Source organism: Ooceraea biroi, chromosome 6, assembly GCF_003672135.1.
Source record: "Ooceraea biroi isolate clonal line C1 chromosome 6, Obir_v5.4, whole genome shotgun sequence".
Classification (NCBI taxonomy): domain Eukaryota; kingdom Metazoa; phylum Arthropoda; class Insecta; order Hymenoptera; family Formicidae; genus Ooceraea; species Ooceraea biroi.
The window spans coordinates 14655103-14676395 of NC_039511.1; the positions used below are offsets into that span (position 1 = coordinate 14655103).

General features: G+C 41.6%; 1 protein-coding gene and 1 non-coding gene across 2 annotated transcripts in view; both read left to right on the plus strand.

Moving 5' to 3' along the window:
- Nucleotides 1-3607: 3607 nt before the first annotated feature.
- Nucleotides 3608-21293, plus strand: part of LOC105285888 (sonic hedgehog protein A) — a 32728-nt gene continuing 15042 nt past the window's right edge. Inside the window, exon 1 of the mRNA XM_011350418.2 lies at nt 3608-3995. Coding sequence (XP_011348720.1) covers nt 3609-3995 — 387 coding nt within the window. The 5' untranslated portion in view covers nt 3608. The remainder of the gene's footprint in view (nt 3996-21293) is intronic.
- LOC113562224 lies at nt 18130-18236 on the plus strand. The gene has a single exon (XR_003406737.1). It is a non-coding gene; the product is annotated as a U6 spliceosomal RNA (small nuclear RNA).

A 21293-nucleotide genomic window follows, 5' to 3' on the forward strand; every position in this document is an offset into this window, starting at 1 on the left:
TGTGTATTTTTTAATTAATGCGAAATTAAATTTTTTAAATTAAATTGTCAAGAACAATCATTATTTGTGATTGTAAACTTTGTCGAATATATCAATGATAAGTTGCTCAATGAAATTGGACTGGGTTCAGTAATATGCAATTTTCAGCGATCCCGTAATTCAGGCTTGGTGAAGTCTCGCGAGAGGACGGCTCGGCTGACGCGATAGAAGAATTTTAATTGCGCGTTCGTACAGGTCTACTGACAATTCTCTTCCTTTAAATTTTCTCACGATGCAACGATCTTACACGGCACGGCAACGCTGCGCCGTTACTTGCACCTCGATAGCAGAAATTTTATTTCCAATCCGCGCCACCGCAGCTGCCACGAAAGTCAAAGTGCCTCGTAACAGGATTATGAAATGTTCCGGAGTAGCGTTCCACGGATGTTTACAGCCCGCGAATACTCGTTACCTTTTATTGCCAGCAAGTTTCAGCGATTTCTGGCATTGGCTCCGTTAACGAGCGATGTTTTATACTTTCATTGGGCCGTAATTCTCCCTCTTTCCGCGTAGAGCGATGTGTACAGCTCGTAACGTGACTATTGTGTTTCCGGACTTGCTCAGGAAGTCCTAGAAAATCACAGCACGTACTCTAGAATCCGCAATTAATTTTGCTTTCCGACATCAAGAGTCGGGAATCTGTCTGAAAATATATAAAAATTATATATTTTTTGTGTCTTTTTTTTAATGATTCTGACATTAATTTCAGCTACGATCTTATTAATGTTTTAATTTTTAATATAAAATGATGTGTGAATTGAAACGGTCACGTCTAATATTTATCGAGAAATGTAAAATCTACTTCCTAAAGATGATAAAATTTGATGTTATGATACGCTTGCTCCATGTATTCATATCGTGTTGACAAGCGATAACAAGTATTTGGTTGAAGTATCGGAACGGCGATTTGTAGTCATTAAATTACAATACGTTGAAGTACATCAGAAAAATAGGAATGTACTCTCTTTTAGCATACACTGCGAGTGTCTTTGATAATTATAGATTGCAACTGTATCAATCAACGCATTGCCGCATTTAATAAGATCAGTACGAGCGTTATTTATTCTTCTATCTCGTTTTCTTCCGTGACTCATGGAATCCAACAAGCAAAACGCTACGTTTACACGATCACTCAAGAATCGTGGAACTATTTCCCGGTCGAACGGGCCACTTTTTTCTAGCAACAACGCTCGTTATAGCTATCGCAAGAATACCACAGGCATATTTCGGCGTGACGTTGTGTAAATTCGAACGCACCAATGATCGTCTGTGTTCAGAAAAGATGTTTATTATCAGTAAACCGAGCTCTCTCCTTGCTGTAACCCTCTTTCTTCGCTTATTCTCCACCCTGCACGCAGTGTAGACGTAGACCGCGATATCAGTCGCTACACAGCCGCGTTCGGCCGCGTACAAATTGTCCGCCCGGTGTACCGCATGATGCCGATCAACGGTATTTAGCATTTAGTCCAATCGGTTCTTAATGCAGATACTAGATCGCGTTTCTCGCGAGGGAATGTGATCGAGTGTGACAGCGATAAGTAATCACGTAGCAACGATTTGAGACAGGTGATTAGAGAATGGTCAGTTTTTCATTCTCTCTCACCTGACGTATCTCACAAATTGTTGGGGAATTGGAAAAATAAATGGTCTACGTCTACCGACGCGTGTGTTTAACAGCACTGACCGGTAGACGATAACTGTTAGGTACTGACAGCCGTTTGCTGTATCTGTGTTATTTGAACGTGATATAAACCACAAAAGATTGCATTTAAATGCCGGATCTGACGTCGCTTTACGAACAATCTCACAAAGTGCGAGAACCGTACATCAAAGTAAACTAGCTTCTGAAAAACACGGAGTCACACGAGAGAGGAAAAAAAAAAACTGAAGAAAAAGAGGAGAAGAAATGAAGCCCCGTGATGCTTGAAGTCAGGGTTGTCCTTGTAAGTCTTGTAAGCACGAGACACTCAACATTTACAACGGCTCGTGTGCTACCTGCACTACTAATACATCGATACGTATGTATGGGGGTAGAAAATCATTGAGAATCTCCGCGGAAAGTCCTGGATAGTCTTGCATCCGTAGAGAGGCCCAAACCGAGAGAAAGGTGGGAACGCGAAAAGCGAGGAGAAAGAGAGAAAGGTGGAGGGAGAGCGAGAACGAGGCAGAGAGCAGAGAGCAGGCGACGTATTCCGATGAAGAGAAGAACGGTGTAACGAGGTGAGACGATACGACGAAGAAGGAGAAGAAGAAGTACTGTCCGATCAATGATAGTGGGGCAGACAAGAAACGTCGAAGAGAAAAATAGTCGAGAAGAAGAAACGAAGGGACAGACGAACGAAGAACAACGAAGAAACGGCTCGCGAGAGAGTGAAGAGACAGAAAGATAAAAAAAGACAATAGGAGGGGGAACGAGAGCCTGATTATACCTAGTCGAAGAAAGAGAAAGCTAAAAGATCTTCCTTCGAGTCTTCTTCTCTTTCTTTCTTTCTCTTTTCCTTTCTCTTGCACACTCTGTCTCTTTCCGCTTGTCTCTCTCCTTCTGCCCTTCGCTGTGTGCACCTGTCTTCGTTTACCTGACGAACGCCCCGCCCCAGCCAATAGAGGTACGGCAGGCCTGATGACGTCAGTCGCACGTACCAGAAGGCCCTAGGTGGAGGGGCGAAATCATCCACCACCACCTTTGGAGACCGCGAGAGCCCCACGGGGACCAGCAGCTAGCAGCAGCCAGCGGCGGCGGTCTCGTCGGCCGTTTGCCGCGGGGTGGGGGCAGGAAGAGGGGCACCCTGGACCTGGTCAGGCCAAAGAAACAACGCAGGAGTACCCACCAAAACCTATCCTGCATTTCCCACCACCAGCTTGTCCGGAAAACGTGCGCTAGCTTCCGGACGGCGCTTGTCCGAGTTCAGTCAAGTGAGTCGACCCGCACGTACCTTCTCTCCGAAAACGATCGCAGGGGGTTCCGTTCCGTATGAGAAAAGACGGGAGTGTGTTGGCGCAGGAGAATTTAAAGGGCTCGGTGCCAACAGCGTCGGTCAATCGAGGAAGCCCAGCTTAGGATAGTTCTTCGCTCAGATACCGACGTATCGCTTTGGGATGCAGAGAAACCCATCCTCATAAATTCTCTGGCACCACTCACTACATACTCGGTACCACTTGATGACACCAATCGTGCAGAGGTGTCCTTACGATATCCACCGAAGGAAGAGAAGAACCTTCTTTCAACCCTTGAGAAGGTCGCTCGGTTTCATTCATCGATCGATCACGAATCTATCGCGTTGCGCTCGGGTTGAACCGCCATCGGTTGTTCGGTTGCGCGCGGTGATTATCGACGCAATTACGATCACATCGGTGGTAAGAGTGCGCGTACGGGGGTTGTGTGATGCCCTGGTTATGGTTAAGCGTGAGTGAGGTCAGTGGCAAGAAGCGGAGAAGAAAAATCGGCATCGCAACATCATCCGGATTGTCACCTTCATCGTCGTTGTTGCCGTCGCCGTCGTCGTCGTCGTTCTGGAGACGGCGAGAGCACTGACCGCGCAAGGTCGACCTCGAGGCAGAGGCACGCGATTATGGTGCACCATCATCATCGTCGCCGCGGCCTCCAGGCGAGCCACCACTGTGTCATCGGGAGACGCGCAGGCACGTGCGCCTCGTTCCTTCATATCTTCTTGTTAATCCTCGGCCTTTGGCTGCCCGTACTCGATAACAGTGGCTTCGCCCTGGCGTGCGGACCCGGTAGGGGCGGCGGCCGACGGCCGAACCAGAGGAAGCTCACTCCCCTAGTTTTCAAACAGCATGTGCCAAATGTCAGCGAGAACACTTTGCCAGCAAGCGGACTCAGCGAGGGGCGAGTGTCTAGATATGATCCCAAGTTCCGAGACCTGGTACCCAATTACAATATGGACATCGTCTTCAAAGACGAAGAAGGTACCGGCGCCGATCGTCTCATGACACAGGTGAACACGTGTGCACTTTTTGTCACTCTTAAGTAATGGACGCAAGTAGATAAAGACAGATGTCACTGTCCAAGAAGAATTAGAAAGTTTTACTCCAACTAATTTATTTAATATAAATAATACGTCAGTTTTGTACAACTCTACTACAAGGTGTTATCAATTTAAAATTGCAAAGCTTTTAAATAATTTCAGTAAAATAATAAAGTGATAAACGAAATAAACGGACAAAGTTATGACCATCAAAAATAAATGTTGACATGTCATCTTCGTTTACTTGCGCCTTTACAAGTATCCTAAGAAACTATAGTTCAAATGATATAATATCTATTAATCATGATAACATAAAAGAAGTGAAAACTTACAATATTATACTAATTTAGAAAAGTATAAAAATTCACAATACATTTTTATATCAAAATATAAGACACGCTTTAATTAAAGTATGCTCATACATCGCTTCGGTTGCGCTTCTTTTAAACAATAGTAATTTGATACTGAGACTTTGTCATTTGCATAAGGTATTCAGGTATTCTCAAAGACTATTTTTATACATGACCATTATAATATCAAAGTGTGAGAAAACGTAACTTTATCACGTTGTGATAAAAACGGCCGTCCTTGAGAAAATCACCGCGCCGGTGAATCATCGTACGAAACGACACGGCGTTTACAAAAGATATCATACGGTCAATCGATCGATTGATCATGGTTGCATCTCATATTAATTAACGCGACAATCAAACGTAACGTTATCGGGATCGTCAAGTTTCTCGTTTTGCTTCCTCGTCAGTTTATCTGGGTGCAGGTATCCATTAGCTATGTCTCGGAAAAAGTATAATCAGCGATCTTTATATTTCACTCTAATAATAATGCGATGATTCATTGGATGGCGACGTATCAAGAACAGCGCGTTTCTTGCATATACTAACCGGATAAATAAAGTATTCCCGACTAGAAATTTAGACAACGAAAATTAATTAAAAAGTGCTAAACGATGAATGACAGACTGCAGTCCAGACTGTGATGACGATAACTTCTTCTGCGTATTATCGCTCATAGAAAAATTATGCGCTTGTACAGAGGTAATTAGGCAAAGTGCCTACATAGTAATACATCATTATAGATGCATTTACAAAATACCTCGATTTAATTTCTAACATATCGATTTCCAATATATCGATCGAGTGCGTCTTCCGTGAATGGCGCTGCAACGTGTATTATTCCTTTAATGCGTGTCACCGTACTCTCCGGACTGTATGACAAACTGACTGCTCACATCGTTAAAATGTCAGCGGGTGATTCACGTGAAATGTTAGCCGCGTGATAAGCTGCTCGATCATACTTGCTTCATGAAATCGATCGCTTACATACGATGCTATAGCTTGAATGATTTTTCTTCGCTATCAGTTTCGAAATAATTAAATTTCTTCAGGCTTATGAAAAATGTATCTTCCATAAATTTCCTCAAGAAGCCAACGGAGGAAACACAATATATCAGATTAATGATGACAGATTATACGATTCCATGTTCCAAGCGTTATGGTGTGTAGCGTCGTTTCTTCGAATTTCCATTCTATTTTCCTTCGAAAAATATGCGCAATGTCACTTAAGATTCAAAAACCATCCGCAATGTTATGGGAATCATTTCTCCTCTTTCAAGAAGGATATTCGATCTCAGCTCGCTTGTCATCACCTTTACGAAGCGCAGACTATTCGAGGTTTATTTCTCTTCCATGGAGGCTCCATTAGTGCTTTATTCATGCATTTTTTATCGGTGTTTGCCTTCCACTTGGCGCCCCCGCGAAGCGTGAAACGATTCTCCTAACTCCTGGTCCGTTGTATTCCAATTTGTAAGTCGACGTCGCCGCGTCAACACAAAAGGCAGTCTCGGCGCCGCGCATAGTGGTGCATTGGCGGACAAAACTCTTCTTTCAGAATTCTTCAAGCCTTATCTAAAAAATATTTAAATATAATATGTATCTATGCAATCTCAAATTGTTAGTTTATAGAAAACCTGCTCTTAGTAAATAACGATAACAAATTATGATATCAATGTAAATGTCTTCAACATTTTTCTCGCATTATATTACATCCCTAAATCGATTTCCCGAGATCGTTAAAAAGTTGCAAGATTCTTTGTCGGCATTAGTTTTTCTGTTAAGCACCCCTGCGCGCCCTATCGCGCTGTCACTGTTTGTATCGTGAGTTGTCGCTCGTAAACTAACAGTCCAAAACTACAAGAAATGCAAATACAAAGGCTGATTCTTTTCTTGTCTTGTATTTACTCAGGTTTCGCATAAAAGAATGGTCTTTATTGGTACGCGGGGCCGCTTGACAAACGTTCCGAGCTTGCCAGCACCGAGTCTATTGCCGGCGCGGTATTTTCATTCATTCAAATATTGTAGCATTCCCCACATTTTCCAAGATAGCCGCCGTCAACATCGTCAATCTTCCTCCCTCTTGCCATCCTTTCTTTCTTTCTGTGTCAGGTGATACATGCTGTGCTTTTGAGGCACACCGCAGATTTTACTGGTTCGGTGCGAACTTCGTGTTGGCTTTTCTCGAAAAAACAAGTATAATGCATCTTCCACGAGATCTGAGAGCCGTTTTAAATGCGGTGGCGGCGGTGACGAGAAGAGGATTTCGGCACAGGAGGAGGGAATGTAGAATTGCGCTAAGCAACAATAAAAAGTGCACGCCAGAAGTCGGACTTGATGGGGAATAGGAAATCGCTGGTAACTCATCCTCCACTTCGTTCGTCCGTCTGTCTATCCGTATTTCGTCCTGCTTCTCATCCCCATGATCGCGCGCAGCGCAGCATCAGCAGCGCCGGTCGCGCGGAATAAATAGGGGGAAAAAGCGCGTACCGCGCGCCGGCTCTAAGTGATTGTGGGTAGTTTTATGGCGGCCATAACCGGTGTTTGGTTTAGCGCGTTAAAGCTCCCCCAATTATGGCAAATAAACCTAATATAGCTGCACTCCTCGTTTTTCTTTCCGCTGTCCTCGCTCCCCGCTTCCACGCTCCATATTCCATACGAAACTCTTTCGATATCTCCCGGCCAACTTTTCTCCTTTCGAGTCCTCCTCTCTCTGCTTGCTTTGCAATGTTTATCGTAAACCTTTTCGCAAATTCGAATCGAATAATTGTAGTGCGCGGAAATGATTTATTGTTGGCTATTGAAATTTAAAAGATTTAAATAGTAAACGCAGCTAGCTTAGATGACTAATTTTCCTGAAGTAGAGTGATACAAAGGGATACAGAAACGATTGTTGGTCCCGAGTTATCGTTTTCTGGTAACTGCGAAAGCAGGAAACTAACTAACACGCTGAAAATGTATATGCGTACATGAATAGTGTGCGTTGCGGCATTTTATAGTCCCCGGTTCAGTAGTCGCAGATTCAGTAATATTACCACTGTGTTGAGAAGTCAGCATAATAAGATAAGGTGCAACTAGAAAGTAATAATAATGCACACAATCGCGAGTTGCTTGCAGTGACTTGCAGGTGTCTGATGACGGCTGATGAACCGGGTAATATGATAGGAGCACGTGGCGGCACAGTGATACACTCCTAATGCTATAAAGCTTGCGATTAAAACTCACGAGCTGCATCATCATTCGTCAAAGCTATCGCTTTCTCTAATCCTACGCCATGAAGAATCTCCTGCACTAATACCGCTTCATTAAAAACTGTAAAGAAAGGAAAGCTGCGAGCGTTTTTAGAGAAGTTAATGCACGCTCATGGCATTTTGGGTACATTTTTTTCTCTCCTCTCAGCGATATTTTCACACTGCCTTTTTCAAAGAACATTAGGCACAATAATAATCGACTTTTTTCAAAAGTAGGCTTTAGAAGAGGTAGTTTCATAGAAACGCCATAATGTAGAATGTAGGTGGTGGTGGCCACAAGCAGAATCATTTTAGCATGCGCTTGTGTAAAAGTAACTTCACCCCGTCATTTGACAACCAATGGATTAGAACAGTACGATAATCGACGTGGTTGGAAAGTGATGAATAGCGGCCGGTCTGCTTTCCCGTTCGTTAACCGCGCTTAACGTTACTCCGCGATCGTACATCGATTAGAAAAGAGCGCTGATTACAGAGTTCTCGCGCGGGGATCGACCCACACGCGTGGGTTTGACAATAATTCATCCGTCAGAGAAAAAATGGCATTCGGGAAAATTAAGCATTCGTCATGCTGATACCGGTTAATTCACGGCGATATCCTGCAGCAGCCCCCGCAAAAATTTATGACGCGCGTTTGCTATAAATGATCGCACGTCCTGAGAATTTATTTATTGGCCGCGCCGGTGAACAGGCATCTATTTGCTGGCGGACAATAGCAACGATTTACGCAGCTGGCTTCACTGTCGCAATATGTTTCGAATCATTGCCAATGTAACTTTTCAGTCATGTGTGCATATATTATTTCTCTCTCTCTCCTTTCCTCTCCCTCTCGCTCTCTCTCTCTTTCTTTCGTTTTGATCTCTCCGAGAACAGAAAAATCCGCGTGATCGATAAACATAAATATACTCGAACTTTCGCAGCCATGGTACGCGTATCCTCCTCGTATCCGCTGTTACTTATTGCCGGCTGTCCGTGGCAGGTTTTACTAATGTGAGCGCAGGATTAGCGCTGCTTTAACGTTCCTTTCAAGACGCTACTACCTCGATCTTCTCTCGCGCGCCGTTATCTTCCAAGGTATAACCTCGTAAATCCACGGGCATTTGTTTCCCGCACGTCCGGGCTTCAGGGTTACCGCCGTTAACCCCGATGCGATCGTTCATATCTTTACAGCGACAAATCGCTCTCCCTCCTCTAAATTTTCTTGTATTTCTTTCTACGTCCTCTTGATTTAATCAGCGATCCGAAACGGCCAGGACACTTCAGCTCGAAGCTTCATCTCTCCCCCGAGCCTCCCTTTACGACCTCTTCCCTCAAGATATTTGCGATTAATTGTTTGTAAAAGTTTTGTTTCTTCATGGACCATGGTAGCTGCCTTTTCTCCTCGCCTTATTGGAATTTTTGTTGGATGACATTCCGGGAGTTAGAAAGCGTTTTCTCATCGGCTGGAGAGATGGACTGATAAAGGGGAATTACGAAGAATATGAGTCATCATTGTTCCTCTCTCTGAAGTAGATGAATCCTAATTAAAGCGATTCCACCGACGTTTCAGGACGAGAACAGTTTTATACCGCATACAGAACCAGTTATACGGACTTGTCTGTCCGTCGAGGATGCAACCTTTTAGAGGAAACAGTCTCGGCTGTTGCAGCGTATTCCGGTGTTCCTGTTCCACTCGGCTATCATCATCGTTATCGTCGTCATTATTATCACCATTCCGTTCTAATGGATCTCATCGGGATTCATCTATCACGATGCATACAGTGCTGAGCGGGCGGAACCCGCTAACAGAACGTGTCATCAAGCCTCGCCCACGCTCCAAAATATCTTTTCGCGCGTTATTTGCCAAGGCATTATTGTCTTTATCACGGATGGATGTGCTTCAACTTGTGGTTGTATCATGCGTTCTGACTCACTTGATCATCATGCTGGGTGCCGTTACTTCATTAGAATTAAATTACATGTCACGGTTACGTCTACGTTAGCACATTATATCAGACGATAAGTTTGCCGTTGTCTTCTTCGTCGCGTAGTGAAGCTTCAACTTCGACCAGTTAGACCTTTCCGATTGTTGAAGAGTCCTGGTTGCTGTCTGCGACGTCACCAACTAGTTCCTTGCGTCGTGTGGATTTCGGAAGTGGACGAATACTCGAAAAAAATCTTGGCAAGATTTCTCGCGAACTTTCGTATGAACGGCGCTTAAGTCGGAAACCGCAAACCGGGACCGGGCGTATGGGGCACCAAAGGAACAGTGTGGAGCGAAAGCCGCGGCGTTCTTTCTTTCTTGCGCGCGGTGTTCGATTATGCGTGGGATAATGCGGCGACAACAAGAAAGACGAGGAGAGAAAATGATGGTAGAATAGCGGAGAGAGAATAGCAGGAGAGAGAGGGAGAGGGAGAGGGAGAGCGAAGCGCGAGAGGAGAAAAGTAACGAGCGAAAAAGCGAGAGAGCAAGAAAGAGAGAAGGACGTAATCTGGTTGGTCCACCGAGTTTCAACGGGGAAAGGATGAAGGAAGGGCCGAGGGCTCCAAGCGGCCGCCATAATGCATCGTGAGAAGTGTGCATGGGGTCAAACGGGTCAAAAGAACGTCATGGCGTTGCTCGTCCTTATGGCGGACTTAGTCTGTGAGCTGAGCGCCTTGCGATATCGTCATATAACGTCGAATCTTGTGGTACTGATCGCGGGGATGACTTCATCGCGATTACGCTGGACCACGAAATATAAAAATGGCCGACGATCGCATTCGCGTCAATTGTATCACATGGTTGCTACAAGACGCTAGAAAATAATGTTTTTCTATAAATCTTAGAGAATTTACATCGCAAATAATATATAATACATCTGAGAATGTTTGCGCTCAATGTGAATACGGCCTAAAAATAATCGCATCCTTTTAAATCGATTGATCATCGTTGTCAAAGAAACGGGCGAAAAGAAGAAAAAAAAGTTTTGCAAGATGTGGAGTGGATTTCGCTGTAAAGAGATCTTGCCGACCACTTCCTTCATTCACTACAAGCGAGGATCCGATGACCAGTTTGAGGTCGCCGATGACCGACGTGGGAAAGAATCGTCACTGCCTGATCTTCGTCCGAGTCCTGGCTCTCCTTTTTTCCTCTCCTCCGCATTTCTTCGCCGCGCGCGTCAACTCCGTATAACTTATCGACTTATTGCCTCCCTTAACGTCCGCGACAAAAGGCTAAAATTACCATCCTGTAATACAGTACTTTGCGATAAGATAATGGATAAAGAGTCTTATGAGCTATTTTTAAACGTTTTTGAGAAGTTATTAAAATGAAAACGAGGAAATATTTAAAAAGGCAGAGAATAAAGCATGTTTTTGAAAGATTTGGCACCTTATGCCAAATTTTTGGAGTCGTTAATGTTGGAATTGTTAATATTCAAACATGCTCCACAAATTTGATTCATTGTACTATATCGTATTCGCGATCTATACTATGATGCTATATTTTTTAATTATTTAATGATAAAGGATCTGTATTTGTAAGGAAATTATATTTCGAATGGTTTGTGAACATGGCTAAATAATCTCTCTAGATAATGCATTGTTACAGCTATTACTTCTTATTCGAATGCCAAATTGATTATTACTGGATAATCCAAGTGAAAATCTGGATCGATTATAACTTTGACGAAAAGCAACCACTCTTTGGCTTTGCAGCATGCAATACCCTACTTGGTGAGATGCAAAGACTTTGCTTTCTTACCTTTCCATGAATCACAATTTTATTATTCTTATTTTATACTCGCGACAGTTCGTCACAGTCGCATTTAATGACGCCTTTGCGGTTCGGGTAATTAATCGCGACCACTGCGCGATTTATTTTCTTTGCAGACATTTTACTGCTCTCGGTTTTACGATGATGTCGTACATTTATCGAAGGCTATTCGCGGCTTCTGTGTTCTTCGGGACGGGCGTCGCGACTCGTATCTCTTTTCGGCGCGACGCATCGCAATGCATCACGTAATTTAACACGAAACGAAGGGTGCAAAATTTAGCCAACACTTTACCTGGTTTCAGATGTGTGTAAGATGCAGTACTTAAATGTACAAATTAATTTCTTATGTTTATTACGTGGTAAGATAACTTGCGTCTTTTCGGATCGGGCAAATTTCACGTAGCGTCATCCTCCCTTTGGAACGTCCTGTAGGGGTTTGACCGCGACTACAGTTTATGGCTTGCGCGTGTTCGGCGTAGGTGGGCAAGTAGGAACAAGCGGCGAACAACGTGCTTATTCAAATACATTCAATTAATTTCCATAGAACGACAACAATGGCTTCCACGGCGTGTAATCGTCCCTGCCGATATGGTCTTGCTAGTGTATGCGTTTGTTGCGTTTGCGTTCCGTGGGATCTCCACCGACGACAAGATCCCTTAAATAACGGCATTAAATCTTTTGCCATCTTATTTATCTCGTACCTGTCCGCAATGCATTATCCTTTCCGAATTAATAACCGAGTCTTGTTACGCACTTCAGCTTTCTCTGCGAATCTTATATAATGATTAATGGAGGATAAACGATAAACAATAGTTTATCTTTCTCAAAACTAGAGAAAAAAGGCGATTATAAATTTTGTGACGTTATTTTGAATTCAGCCTACGTGTGTCGTGTTTTAGACTCAACGTTCACGGTTGAAATGATAAAATGTATAACGACCGTTAATTCGTAATTACATCTCTTCTTGTGTCTCAATATAATTAGCTGTACATTTGAGAAACTGCCGGAGAGAGAAAAAAGCGACATGACAGAACGAAACGAAGAAGGCAAAAGGGGGAGAGAGCAATGCAACAAGTTGTGAATGGCTAGGTTCTTGATGGAACAGTGTCGAGGGCGGAGGACTACGAAGAGGGACAGTTAATTAATGGGGCGGTAACCGACCACTTCCCTTCCCTCATACACGTTTTCTCTCTCTATCACTCGTCTGTAATCTTTCTTTTCCCTGCAGCGTGCATTTTTCAGCATCTTCGATCGTCACAATTTTTCGCGATCTTCTCGCTTGTCTCGTTTCCGAGATTGATTTTATATTAATTTTGAAATCGAGAGAGAAAGAGCGAGAGAGAGAATTCACGAACGAGAAAACTTTTAAAAATATGCAATTAGCAAACAAGAAAATCATGATAATAATAGAGGCTCGTGACTTAATTGTTCAATTTTTTTAAATCAAGTAATTTAAGCTAATTTATAAAAACTTAAATTGTATTAATTATTATGTTTTTATGGAATTTCTTTCAAATCAAATTAAATGTCTTTATTTAACTGACTGCCAAATAAATGTTTACTTGTGTAGATATTACGTTATTACGACCTTTTAAATTTGCTTAGAGACCTATGCCGGTATGAAATACATGTTTAATTTGCGATTTCAGCTTTCTTCATCTTTTCCCGCCATCCATTTTCTCACCTTCCCATCTGCTTCCCACTCGACTTCACTTAGAGCAGACCGGTTCTTCATTCCCGGAGCAATAATAAATTTTGTAAGAAGATCGAAGTGCCAATCACGATCGGAGATACGAATGGGAGTACGAAGCACGTGTCGAATCTGCCGTTTTTACCGGCGCCTTTACTTGATGTACTTTACACTGTATATCAGCTCTCGATCATACCCTGATCTTCTCCGATGCTATCTTCTTCTTCATCGCGTTACGACCGGTTCTGCCCGCCGTCATTTTTGTTGCCATAATAAACTTCACGAAAGATTTCAAGTATCGATCGTGATAGAGGATGTCGAACGAACGGAAGTATTAAATCTTCAGTTCTCCGATCTTTTTCTCATCTTTTCATCGCACAAACATCATTGTTTCTAGGAAACTTTTTTTTATTTCTATATCTGTATTTCTACGCATCAAAATATCAATGATTAATTTCACCGTTCGACAGAATATAAAATTATGCAAAAAAGACTTTCGGCATTCTTTCAAATCTTGAATTATCCTAGCCAACTAGTGAATCATTAAAGGAAAATATCAAAAACTAGTACAAATTAGCTTTGCATTTTTTTATTCACATTAATGCCTAATAGTTCGCTCTCTGATTATCTGTTTTTAATTTGTTCCAATTTTTTAAAGCCGCGTGGTCGTATCGTCTTGCAGACCGGTTAGGCACCCCCTCGATATCAGTCGCGAGGGCACGTTGAACCATCGATCTCCATGTATCGCAGAGGTATTAAATTGGCATCGTTTCGATCGCCGACGCAGATTATCCGACATAAATCTGCCGCGTGAACGAATTACGAGGCAGAGGCATTATTCAAAATAAAATTATGCGTCGAAATTATGATGTCGTCGGATTCAGTTAGCCGTGTGGTGTAATCATGATTAGATGTGCGATTTACGTCGTTCCATCTTTTTTTTTTTCGTTAACAGATATAATCTGCGCCGAAAACATTTGGCTAAAATAAAATCGTTACAAGCGTGGAATAACTTGCATTATTTCTTTGCATAACTTTATTCGTTATCGTTGTTATTCCGTACATAAATCGTACGGTCGTTCTGTCGCACGCGAGTGGAAACGAAAAAAATTCCACCGGCGAAAATCGTAACCCGATATCATTAAAATTGTTTTGGTTTTTGTGCGTCTCGATCGGCCGCTTCTCGAATTCCATCTATCATCGATTTCTCCTGGCCACGTATCTCTGGGTTAGTGCAGCAGCGATAGGGCTTCTTTTCTGAGAAATATTTGTCTCCTCCGTGTCGAGCGTGTTGAAACATTTGATACCATTTCCCTCGTAATCCATGTCGAGCATTAAAGATCATTGTTGCATTTTCACCTCGAAAATACCTGGGAAACGCATTTCCTTGAACGGAAAATGCCTTTAGCGATCGAAATCCGCCTAGATTCCCGACAACTATTATGAATAATCCAGCGGCCGATAATTCATCGCGAAATCAGTCTCGTCTCGTGTCTCATCAATTTTCTTATCGCCGTTTATCTGACGTCAGGTAAATTCACGTGTGATTTAAGACGGACGAAAGCAGGGATTAACAAGTGATCAAGTCTTGTGAGTAGGTCGATGACGATTCATCCGGTGAACGCTGCTTACTTTCTGTAAATAACAAGATCATACGATGTAGCTCGTGCGTAAAACTTTACGCATGCGACTGGCTGACTGATATTTTCTCCTCGAGGATTATATATATTAACGAAGATTGTGCTGTTAAGCGTATTCACTTAATCGATCGTTGATCGAGCAACGTTTTTATCGGCAATATTTTTATCGAATAAAATATTGATAGGGGTTAATGACACTCTCGCGCAACGGAATATTACAAAAACATGTATAAATACGGGACAAAATATACAGGGTGTCCCGGGTTTTAACCGACAAACTGCGGGAGCATATTCTACTAGTGGAAATAAGAAAAAAATCTTATATCGAGTTTGCTTAGAAATGCTTTATTACAAAGTTATAAACCAATATTGAAAAGAAATATGAGATAAGTAACAACGGAACATAGTGTAGAATTTGCAAGGTCGAAGATGTTTATGTTACGTGTATTCACGTGTATTCATGTTCACTATGTTGAAACGATTCGGTATGATCGTTACTTTCACAACAGTAGCTGTTAGATTTCAATCGTCGTGTCAACTAGCAATTACTATCAGAATGCCAAAAGTGTTTTCAAATGAGGAATACACCGATATTCATTTCGTGTACGGATTCTGTGACGGAAATGCACGAGCTGCCGTACGAGAGTATCAACGTAGATTTCCTAACAGGAGAGTACCAGATAGATTTAAAGCAACGAATTACTAATTCAGTTACTGAGATGCAACAAAATTTTCAGGAATGTCGTACCGTAACAAATTCTGTACTACGTCGATGTCTAGCTTGCATCGATGTGCAAGGACAACATTTTGAAACGCGTCACTAAATCATTGCGTAGATAATTTTTATTTTTGTGAACAAATCCGTTGTTACTTATCTCATATTTCTTTTGAATATTGGTTTATAACTTTGTAATAAAGCATTTCTAAGCAAACTCGATATAAGAATTTTTTCTTATTTCCACTGGTAGAATATGCTCCCGCAGTTTGTCGGTTAAAACCCGGGACACCCTGTATATATAATGGGATACTATCATGAATTAACGCGTATTCCAACACGAGATCAGTCTTTAGGCTTTAACTTGTTGCAAATTGTTTAGTCTTGTTATCGTCAATCATATTAGCAAATTGGAAATCGCAGTCATTGAATCACCCTCGAAATTCCTTGCCGACATCTCGGCTTCTTTTAAGAACCGGCTACATTTTTCACGGTATACACTATGGATACTGCAAGGCAACGTGACCGGCAGTCTGGAATTTTGCATCGAGGAATTGCGGGACCTCAGCAAAACGGTTTTTCTCTCCCCATGGACTCATTATTTGTATCGTCCTAATTTGAAACGCGTCATCAGGGTCCTGGAATGTCTAACGGCATGCAACGCTACTCTTTTTCTTTATCTCTCTTATTCTTACTCCGTCTTCTGCGCTTTTTCGTCTTGCTCTTTATCCCACCGTGTCCTCGTTTAGGTCTCAGTAATTAATTTAACTTCTTATGACGACGATAGCGGCTGCTAATGGTTTTTGTTTCGTATAAACCTCTCTACGTTGTCCCGTTTCCAAATACCTTTTTTAATACGGTATCAAATGCGATATATCGATGAAAATTTCGAATCGTCAAGAGAAACTTTATATTTTATAAACTGTCATAGAGACGCGCATAGTAATCTTGTAGAAAGTTTAGAAAATTTACAAATCTGAATCAGTCTTTTTCTTTCTTTTCTTTACTATTTTTCAACTTTTTATAATATAAATAGATATTGTTAGCAGTGAAATCATGTTTAATAACAAATTCCATGTCCTTCTCCCGCTTTGATCGATTCTCATCTTCGAGTATGTCTTACATGTCGCATGCTATTCCAGTGAGAGATAATTTACCAGAACGACATTGCGAAGAATTCGAAAGGACAAAAGTCTTAAGCTGCATCATCAAATTACGCTTATTAATATTACGATACGGAGAAAGACGGGAATCAGGTGGAAGGAAGGGAGGAGGGCATACGGTATTTTGGTAAAGGCACCTAAAAGGGTTAAAAATATCGGCATTTCACGACGAGGAAGCATTCAGCGAAGAAGGAGGCCTTCATCTACATGGAGGGAGAAATGGACCAAAGAGGCGGCTGGTAAATAGCTGCGTGTGCAGCGTCCGTTCTGGCCGCGAGGCGTTAACGAGGCGGGCAAACACGAAGAAGAAAACTAGGAGAAGATGGAAGAGGTGCTGGACGAAGCAAAGTGAGAAGGAGAGGGAGAGAAAGCCGAGAGAGGTAGGAGAAAGGGAGAGGAGCGGGATAAGGCACGAAGACGCTTTTTCAAGGTGAGGTGTAAACTCTGCCGCCCTTCGGCTGCCTCTATCGGCCGCCTCTTCGTGCATCCACCAACATAAAAGCACCTCTTTCCATCTTATTAAGGCCCGACTCACACACCGGTAACTGCTGGCACACTACACCGGACTCTCTCACGACCTTTCTCTCTCTTCTTCTCTCTTTCTTCCTTTATATACTCTTATTCTCGGTGTTTCTTCCTTTCTACGTCTCCGACGTTGAGTTTCGCTCACCGATGCCGCATGTCTATCAAATCGAAGTTATCTGGAAATATCTGAGCGCAAGATTAAAATGTCTTGCGCTGCAGTATACACTAAAGCAAAAATAAACGAGGGAGGAAGTTAAAAGATTTTGTCAGAAATTGCAACAGAGTCGTATGATTATTTATTTGTTATAGGACTGTGTTATTTAATTGGAACCGGTATTTTTCAAGAAGAAAATCCTTTGGGAAATATTGCCTTTGCAAATATTCATTTTCTTAATCCTCAATGTGATTCTTAACTGTGATCTCTTTATCGCGTTAAATATTGCATAGTGCTGCATGTATGAGCAACGATAATTTATTAACCCGGACAACTCAGATCTTATACGTCAACGCTTTCTCGCTTGTTCCTTGTCGCTGTTATTTTAAAAGGTACTAATTGCTCTGGTAACGCGGGCAACACCTGATTGCGCGGCGTGTATTCGAAATACGAACTTGCTCGATTGGATATCGTGCGAAAACAGCGGCGAAGAGAGTAACAAAACTCGGAGGCGAGCGAGCGAGCAATTGCGGGAGGCGGCGAGCAGCACCTTGTTTATTTTAATCGGGGCTCAACGTGCCTGCGAGATTGTTTCGTCTCGCAGAACCACGATGTTTAGCTCGCCGTTTAATCGCCGTTAACGAGCGGTTATCGTTCACCAACTGGAAACACGACGATGCTAACGAGGCGATCGACCGGAAGCACGAGCCCTTTCGCGTTCACTTGCCTCTTCGTTCCTCTTCTTCTTCTTCTTCTTCTTCTTCTTCTTCTCCTTCATGTTCTTATAGCATTCGAAAAAGGACGACTCTCTATCTTGGCAACGTACGCGCTACGCAATAACTAATCTTTTCTTGTTCGTTGATTAGAGGAGTTGACGAACTAAATTGTTAATATTATTATCTTAAATTTTACTAAAATTGGAACGATACAGAGGAGATTAGCATGGCCCTGCGCAAGAATGACACGAAAAATCGTGAAGCGTTTCCGCATTTTTAGTATTATCTTAAATTTTACGCTTAAAAAAATATTAGCCATTGAAAATAGAGTCCTTTGTGTATACATAAAATTCTAGTACTAACGTGCAACATTAACATGCAAAGACAGACACTTTCTCTCACATTATGGAATGTTACCTTAAATGTTACATTGTGGAACGTAACACTTGAGAGAAACTTTAAGTTATTCAGCTCGAAGAATAAGCTGGACAAACACAATTCTCTGTCTCTCTCAGTATGTCACTTGCCAGAAATCACAGTGACCCATACCGTCAATCGTTAAACAATGACCGTTAGGTACATGGAAAATCCTTAGGTGTGACCAACTCGCACTGTCACGCTCTTTCTCGTTGTTTTCTCTGTATTCTTTTCTTTCACTCGTGATGCTTGTATATTGAGAGGCAAGAAAAGAAAAGAAGAAAGGATCGAATTTTCTTCTTTCCTCGCAATGTAGAAATGTAAAATTTTGGTTGTCCCCGAAACGCGTTTCACTTGGACGCGAAACTAATCGCTCCATACAAATATTTAGGCTGCCGTGGTGAAAAAAGGGTCTCCCTTGTTATGTTAACAGTTTAACTCGCCCTGTCGCACGGTAGTTGGCCCTTTTGCACTCTAGTCAGATCTGCACCGTGGAGAATCGCGAAATTTGACTGCAACTGTATAACTATATGCTAACATTCTGGCTTGGCACCCGTGACTACTTCTCAATAAATCTTTCCCGTTATCACAGCTTGCGTCCGACACACTCAAAAATCCGGAGACATCTTACTTTTTACTAAAGAATTGCCATTCGTTCTGTCATAAAGAGTATTTTACATTACAATAGCCTTCGAAAAACAGTACTATTATACATTTATAAATATCCAGAGACATCTCATTTTTTTACAAAACAGTACTATTATACATTTATAAATATCCAGAGACATCTCATTTTTTTTACAAAAGAATTTCCATTCGTTCTGTTATAAAGGGCATTTTAATGTAAAATACTTTTTATGACAGAACGAATGGAAATTCTTTAGTAAAAACTGAGATGTCTCTGGATTATAATACGTACCTTTTTTCGGTTCAACATTTACGTTATGTCTTTATTTGCTGGCAACATCGGTTTTTAGATCTTAAAAATGGCAAAGTGCTATCTTTAGACACAAGGGATATTAGTGGGATAAAATACAGCCTAGTCCATAATAGCTCGTTACGTTAACTCTTTGTAAATTGCACACATCCTATTCGTGTTTACGGAAGCATCTATCGCGGTTCAATAAATAACGGAGATTATTGCACGCCACGTCGAATAGAAAGCGTTCACAATCTACAGATAATACTGTTTAATTTATAGCGTTTTTGATTCGATTGGTGCAAACTAATGGGATAATTTAAACATATCTTTACGATGCAGTGAAACGTTCAGCGAGAGAGTTATCGGCATTCTAAAATGCGAATTTGATCCACTCACTAAAGCGATAACTTACATTTTTTAATAATTAATCAAGACGGATTTATCACTGTTATGGCTCGATTAACGTCGTCGGGTCAAAATGGTACAAAAGATTGCAATCCTGAAAAGGGCCTGACCAGAGAAACCACAACAGTCAGGACTGTTATTCGCATCATGATCATGTTATGATCCTCATAAGATTTTATAACGGTCATAACGAAGGTACGATCCTTTATTGTTGCTCAGACCTCCTAGCAAAATCCGCAAGGTTCTCCATCATAGCTGTGACAAGAGTTTTTAGTCCCTGCTTTAAGTCTTGCTTAACATAAATCTTGTTTGGTTTGCTGTAATCTATTTCACAGAAAGACGATATAATTTAAATTTATATATAAGAATAAATTATAATTATGAATACATGTAATTAAAAAATATTATATCGTTTCTTAAAGTAATTGATACTGGATATACGTATACTTATATATGTAAATGTAAGCAAAATTAAATCTTTTCTTGCAAAATTCGATGCATGGCACTTACGACGTGGAATAACGTGCAGAATTTGGAGATAATCGTTTCGATATCCTATATTATACTCATAGAAGCATCCTCCACGCTAGGATCGCTTTTTTATTTACACATACGTCACAATAGTCACCTGGCAGGCGTGATAAATTTCGGTAATAGTTGGCCATCAATCTGGCGGGAATTACGTGCACCGCACGCTCCCTTCCACAATGGGCCCATACCGCGCTAGTACGGGATTCAGCATTCTGCAGTAGGTCCTATTAATAAACCAACGTATTAACAAAGGACGCAGCCACTTGTTATTTAAACTGGACGTCTGGCGCCCCTCGATCAGGATTGCCATAAATTTGTCTACAATTATTATGGCGTCAATCTGTCACCTGAACCAAGAAAGGAGCAGCCACGTGACAAAAATTCATTACTACCAGAATAGAGTTTCGAGTTTTCAACAGAGGAAATTTACGTGCATGGATGTTCTAGAAAAATCAACAGCGACAACTTGGTCTTTAAACTGCTATCCAATTTTTTTCTAATTACATCGTGTAATAATTAACCGGACATTGTAGTAAAACAGAATATACAGGGTGTCCCGGGTTTTAACCGACAAACTGCGGGAGCATATTCTACTAGTGGAAATAAGAAAAAATTCTTATACCGAGTTTGCTTAGAAATGCTTTATTACAAAGTTATAAACCAATATTGAAAAGAAGTATGAGATAAGTAACAACGGAACATAGTGTAGAATTTGCAAGGTCGAAGATGTTTATGTTACGTGTATTCACGTGTATTCATGTTCACTATGTTGAAACGATTCGGTATGATCGTTACTTTCACAAGAGTAGCTGTTAGATTTCAATCGTCGTGTCAACTAGCAATTACTATCAGAATGCCAAAAGTGTTTTCAAATGAGGAATACACCGATATTCATTTCGTGTACGGATTCTGTGACGGAAATGCACGAGCTGCCGTACGAGAGTATCAACGTAGATTTCCTAACAGGAGAGTACCAGATAGATTTAAAGCAACGAATTACTAATTCAGTTACTGAGATGCAACAAAATTTTCAGGAATGTCGTACCGTAACAAATTCTG